Source organism: Sorex araneus, chromosome 4 (assembly GCF_027595985.1).
Source record: "Sorex araneus isolate mSorAra2 chromosome 4, mSorAra2.pri, whole genome shotgun sequence".
Taxonomy (NCBI): Eukaryota; Metazoa; Chordata; class Mammalia; order Eulipotyphla; family Soricidae; genus Sorex; species Sorex araneus.
The window spans coordinates 113964977-113971806 of record NC_073305.1 but is presented as its reverse complement, the minus strand read 5'-3'; the positions used below and the strand labels follow the sequence as shown (position 1 = coordinate 113971806).

Here is a 6830-nt window from a genome sequence, read left to right as displayed (position 1 = left end):
CTTTTTTTTGTAGTCTTGCCTTTTGAGTCCAAGCCATGAGTTGGATGTTCCTGAGAGATCTCCTAAGTGGAGTCAATAAATACTCAACTGGGATCGGGCGGATCTGGCTGGCTGTCGTGTTCATTTTCCGTTTGCTGGTCTACATGGTGGCAGCTGAGCACGTGTGGAAAGATGAGCAGAAAGAATTTGAGTGCAACACTAGACAGCCTGGTTGTGAAACTGTGTGCTTTGACTACTTCTTCCCCGTGTCCCAAGTCAGACTTTGGGCCTTACAACTAATCCTGGTCTCTACACCTTCACTTCTGGTGGTCCTGCATGTGGCCTATCGTGAGGGCAGAGAGAAAAAGCACAGAAAGAAACTCTACGTCAGCACAGGCATGATGGATGGGGGCCTGTGGTATACTTACCTCATCAGTCTCATCGTGAAGACTGGCTTTGAACTCGGTTTTCTGGTTTTATTTTACAAGCTCTATGATGGCTTCACCGTTCCCTGCCTGTTAAAGTGTGACCTAAAGCCTTGCCCCAATGTTGTGGACTGTTTTGTCTCCAAACCCACAGAGAAAACCATCTTCATCTTCTTCCTAGTCGTTGCCTCATGCCTGTGTATTTTACTGAATCTGATTGAACTGAGTTTTTTGTTTCTGAAATCCTTTATTAAGTGCTGTCTCCAGAGGTATTCTAGAAGGTTCAAGTCCTCAGTATGTGAGTGCCACAACCTGAGACCTGCAGAATGGGGAGAGTTGGGGGCCCCTCCCCCACTCCAGAACCATCATTCAGACCCAGCCACAAACACACCCCAGTGTTGTGAGACAAAGCCACTCTGTGAGACACAAGAGGCCTAAAGGGGAAAAAAAATCAATAACCTAGTCTGGATTCTGCAAAACAAAGGGAGGAAATGAAAGTTTTCAATTATGCTCAATTACTTTTTCAATTATTCTCTCGCTGTGTTTATTAGACAGAGGTCTCATTGTTTTGTCGGATACCAGGCTCATAACGATACCTGTGCTGTGGTTGAACAGTGCATTGCAAACCTGTCTGAAGAAACCCAGCAGGTCTGTCAGGTGGGAAAGTAAAAAGGTGAGAAATCCCAGCTGGAACAATAGCACAGCGCGTCGGGTGTTTGCCTTGCACGCGCTGACCCGGGTTTGATTCCCAGCATCCCATAAGGTCTCCGGAGCACTGCCAGGTGTGACCCAAAAAGGGGGAAAATAAAAGTGAGAAATCTGGCTTCCCAGCTGCAAAGGAGACAATGCAAATCTTTCCAAAGTGTTAGTCAAACCAAGTCCCCCACACTCCCACCACCCTTTGAATCCTAGTTGAATTTTGTAGACAAACACAGCACATTGAGTGTAGAGGGGTAGCAACTAACTCTGCACAGAATGGCTTGGTCTGGGGAAAGACAATCAAGCCCAAACTATTTGGTTAGTAAGCTCTGCAAGTGACAAAAGGGCAAAAGGGAGAAAAGTCATTGTTCCACTAGTCTTGAAGATAAGTACAAATATTACTCGAGGATATGCCACGTAAGTCTCAACTAGTAGGTATCTGAAAGGGTGATTCCAGAGACAAGGCAGGTGCAACGGAGAGCAGCACATTGATCACAAGCAGGATAGAACTCAGAAAGTGCCCACTTGATAATGACTTAACACTCCCTTTGCCACAAAACATGAACTCTGCAAACTTCTAAAGACTGTTTTTCTGTTAGGAATTCACAATGTATGTATTATGTCATGATTTGCCTATATCTCTAGTATGGCTTTTTTTTCCAGGACAAAAAAATTAAATGTAGACTATTGCTATTACATTGATGTAAAAATGTTTTTTAAAATATTTTTATCACTTGAAGATTGTGGCTTTTGCATTTCCATTAAAAACAATTCTCATTAAAAAAGTCTACAGATTTCGAAACGACATCTGCACATGTATGTTCATCGCAGCACTGTTTACAATAGCCAGAATCTGGAAAAAACCTGAATGCCCCAGAACGGATGACTGGTTGAGGAAACTTTGGTACATCTATACAATGGAATACTATGCAGCTGTTAGAAAAAAGGAGGTCATGAATTTTGTAGTTAAGTGGATGGGCATGAAAAGTTTCATGCTGAGTGAAATGAGTCAGAGAGAGAGACAGACATAGAAAGATTGCACTCATCTATGGTATATAGAATAACAGAGTGGGAGACTAACACCCAAGAACTGTAGAAATAAGTACCAGGAGGTTTGACTCCATGGCTTCGAGGCTGGCCTCACATTCTGGGGAAAGGGCAACTCAGAGAAGGGATCACCAACTATAATGTAGTCGAAGGCCATGCAGGGGGAAGGGAGTTGCGGGCTGAATGAGGGCTAGAGACTGAGCACAGTGGCCACTCAACACCTTTATTGCAGGCCGTAGAAGCTAAATAGAGAGAACAGAAGGGAATGCCCTGCCACAGTGGCAGGGTGGGTTGGGGGGGAGATGGGATTGGGGAGGGTGGGAGGGACGCTGGGTTTACTGGTGGTGGAGAATGGGCACTGGTGAAGGGATGGGTTCCCGAACTTTGTATGAGGGAAGTATAAGCACAAAAGTGTATAAATCTGTAACTGTACCCTCACGGTGATTCTCTAATTAAAAATAAATAAATTTTTTAAAAAGTCTACAGATTTCATATTCTAACATGTGCATTTCTTCACAATAAAAATGAAATTTTATTGTGTCATCATTGATATCATACTGAAAAACTTCAGAAAGGATTTGCAACTCTGCTTACTAAAAATAGCTTAAAAAACATTGCTGAGAATTTTTTTTTTTTTTGCTTTTTGGGTCACACCCGGCAATGCACAGGGGTTACTCCTGGCAGTGCTCAGGGGACCATAATGGGATGCTGGGAATCGAACCCAGGTCAGCCTCGTGCAAGGCAAATGTCCTACCTGCTGTGCTATTGCTTCAGCCCCAGTTGCTGAGAATTTTGTTAAAATTCAGTGCATATAGATGTGATTTTAGCTGAAAACAATGTCTTTTGATTCCCTTAATATCAGTGTGTTTATACAATGGTATAATCTTTTTGTAGCTATACACCATGTCAACAATGGAAGTCAGAATCTGTCTTTAAAACTTTGCCCACAACCAGGAGTGTGAACTTGCAGTTTCCACTTTTTAATCACAGATCAGATCACTACTGGATCTCATATTCAGATACTCGATCATTTGACATAGAAACATCTAGTCTTCACAAATATAGGTGAGCACTGAAGGACAGTGCAATGAAGGCCCCAAAGGACCATGTTCTTTTGTGGGGGGCAGTGATGGGTAGTTTAACTGTTCAGAAAGAAAACTCGGTAAGTTTTTCTCTTAACTATAAACATCGTAGAGGTTGTCTTGTGTCAAGGACCCAAAGATTTGAGAGAATGTTGGCAGTTGAATTCTGTCAACTTTGTCTTATCAAAAACAGTATTGGGCTGGAGCAATAGAACAGCAGGTAGGGCGTTTGCAATGCACACGGCCAATCCAGGTTCAATCCTTGGCATCCCTGAGCACTGCCAGGAGTGATACCTGAGTGCAGAGCCAGGAATAACCCTGAGCATTGCCAGGTGTGACCCAAAGAGCCAAAAAATAGAATAAACAGTATGGAGCAACGGGATGAGTGACAGTGAGTGATTGAGAAACAAAAGAAGCAAAAACATATTACATAAATTCTGCCTCAAATGTAATAAATCCTGTCAGTAGGGAGGTGTATGAAGGTGAATGAGGCTGATTAACACTCACCTAAATCTCGTTACATGGTCACTCCACTTGAAACTGTACAGGCTTATGAAGGAGGCAGTAACCTTGAGGCCTGGAATCAGTTACTTTTTTCAGGGACATACTTTTTATTAGAACAGCTCCCAAGCAGTGCCTGGAGGACGCCTATGTGGTGCTCTCCAGGTTCCACTTGGGTGGGGGTTGTGTGTTCAGGTCCAACTCAGGGTCTTTCAGATATAATGCATAAGTTCTGCCCTAGGATATTCTCTCAAAGTGATCTCTCCCTATGGCATGAGGGACAGCCATCTCATTAAAATTATTGTATCAAAGTGAACTGGTAGCACTTAATGTCTTCCTTAAACCACTTCATGTCAAGTCATAAACATGATGTTCCTTAAGTGATTTTCTAAGCCTAGCAGACTTTCCAGGTCACTGAGCAGATGGCCACCCTAATCTCATCAAGCCATTCTGAGGCAGTTATTTTGACTTGCCCTGGAGTGCTTCCTGGTTACAGACCTTACCTGTAGTCAGTGTTTTTCCTAATTGAAGTTGGAGGACATTTTTTTTCTCAAATGCTTGCACAGACACAGACACAGACACACGCACACACACATGTAAACACACAAGAACTGCAGACAATGCTGCTTTCAATAACCCCAGGAAATTCAGCTAATTTCCTTTAGATTACAAATACAGGAGAGGAATAGAAGAATGCAAGTACCCAAAGTTGTTCAAATTCAGGACTACCTCTACTCCCTGCTTTTCTACAGTTTAGTTACCTGGATGAAAACCCTCCCCCTCCCCCCCACCATTTTTGCTTATGCTTGCTTAAATTGGGTTTTTGGGTCCTGAAACAGTATTAATAAAGCCAGGTTCTTCACAAATTTCTTTTCTATAAGAGGCAAGACCCTCAAACACCCACCTTCCTCTTTGTCTTAGACGTCTTAATTTTCATAGGTATAATTACAGAATGTTTTTGTAGATAGGTTAAACTCTTTGATGGGGAAAGTCTTGTTACAATGAGAGTGACAAACCTTTTATTCACAAATACTTTGTTTCACATGTTAGTTCTGTTACTTTGTTTTATGATCACACTAAGTGCTCAAGGATTACTTCTGCTGGGGCTCGCACCACCATCCTGGGAGCTGGGAATCGAGCCTAGGTTTACTACCTGTAATGCAAGCACCCCATCTGCTGTACTACCTCTCAGCCCCTTTAGTTTTAATAATAAAGCACAAGTAAGAAGTCTAAAGTACGCTATTTTTAGCTTATATATGTCCTGTGAATATAACACTACCTTCAATTTTGCCAACTAGGGGCTGGAGCAATAGCACAGTGGGTAGGGTGTTTGCCTTGCATGCGGCCGACCTGGGTTCGATTCCCAGTATCCCATATGGTCCCCCAAGCACCGCCAGGAGTAATTCCTGAGTGCATGAGCCAGGAGTAACTCCTGTGCATCTCGGGGTTTGACCAAAAAAGAAAAATAAAGTGTCAAGATTCTTAGAAGGGTGAGGGGTTCCTGTGAATTATCAAGCAGGCACATGATTCTTCAATACTACTTAAGGAGCTATATGAAACAGGAGCCCCAAGACCAACTCTTTGCTAAGAGAAGCAGAGATGATCAGTTCACTGTCCATGTCAGTCAGGGATCCTGGCCAAACAGTCAAAGGCTGAGCCCTGGTGGGAGGGTATTTTGCCACTTAAATCTAGCTTATATTTGTTTGTATATTTAATACTGCATAGAATACCCAAAGAGAGGGTATTCATAGATCTTTGTAAGTTAGTGAGCAAAGAAAATAGAAAAGATGGTGCATATAAAAAGAGATATGTCAACAATTTTGACATGAAAAACAGAAACAAAAACCAAATCAACCCTAGACAGGTGCTCTGGAAGAAACCTGCCAGAGGGGCTGGAGTGATAGTACAGCGGGTAGGGCGTTTGCATGTGGCTGACCTGGGTTCGATACTCAGCATTCCATATGGTCCCGACTGTACACCACTGACAGGAGTAATTCCTGAGTGCAAAGTAAGGAGTAACCCCTGTGCATTGCTGGGTGTGATCCAAAAAGGAAGAAAAAAAAAAACCCTGCCAGCTCTTCAATATAAAATTGGATCTTTCCTCAGATCTTTCCTCATGAAGCAAAACTTCCTTTAGCTATGTAATTGTAGCTATGGACTGTAGTGATTGTAGGAAGACCTGAGGTTGTTCCACAAAACTCCCAGTTCTGTCAAAAGTGTAAAAAAGTTTTCTTTGAGAATTATATGGGGGGGGCCACACCCAGCATTGCTAAGGGCTTACTCCTAGCTCTGTGCTCGGGGATCACTGATGGTGGTGCCAGGGATAGAACCAGAGTTGGTGACCACGCAAGCAAGAAAAGCACCCTGTACTACTTCTGCCCGATATTCTTTCTTAAAATACTAAAATATCCCCAAATATTGTTTGAGAACAAAGTAAAATGAGTTCTGGAGTCTACCCAAATGGGCCAACATTTCCATGTCTTCAAAGGTGAATTGTTCTAGTTATGAAAATCTAATTTTCTACTAAAAAGGGGAAAATGTCAAAATACACTTCTAACACTTTGTCAAAATACACTTCTAACTTTGTTAGACATGAACATCTTTAAGAAACAGGCAGAATGGATGTAAGATGGAAATAGGGCTGGATTTACTTGTTTGCACAGAACAAAGTTGAACTCCAGATTGCTTTTTTAAGAAAAGTTTGCTATTAAATTGTACAGAATGAGACTATTGGTCAAAAATTACTAAGCAATACAATTTCCATTTTGCTATCAGACCATCATTAGCTAAAGTGATCTTCAATCCCTTGTTACTGAAAGAAGTATTAATCACCAGGTCAGCTGTTTTTTTTTTATCTCAAAGTGCAGTAACTTGAGATCTGGCTTTTAAATAACAACCTTGACAATCAATCTTCTTATGAAATTAGATTATAATTAATATTAAAATTTACTCATTGTAGCTAAGGTCAAGGATCTTCTCTGACTCATCTTATGACGCTGTGATCGTCAGCTTAGGTTCCCAGCATTTAAGAGTCAATGTTGGAAATAATCAATATTCCTCTTTACTTTTCCATCTTTAATTCACCCAACATCAACTT

The 6830-nt window shown here is 41.8% G+C and overlaps 1 protein-coding gene across 1 annotated transcript; it reads left to right on the top strand.

The window, feature by feature from the left end:
* Window positions 1–2078, top strand: GJB7 (gap junction protein beta 7). Its single transcript, XM_004605739.2, has one exon. It carries the CDS (start codon window positions 36–38, stop codon window positions 840–842), a length of 807 nt encoding a protein of 268 aa, XP_004605796.2. The 5' UTR covers window positions 1–35; the 3' UTR covers window positions 843–2078.
* Window positions 2079–6830: the final 4752 nt, after the last annotated feature.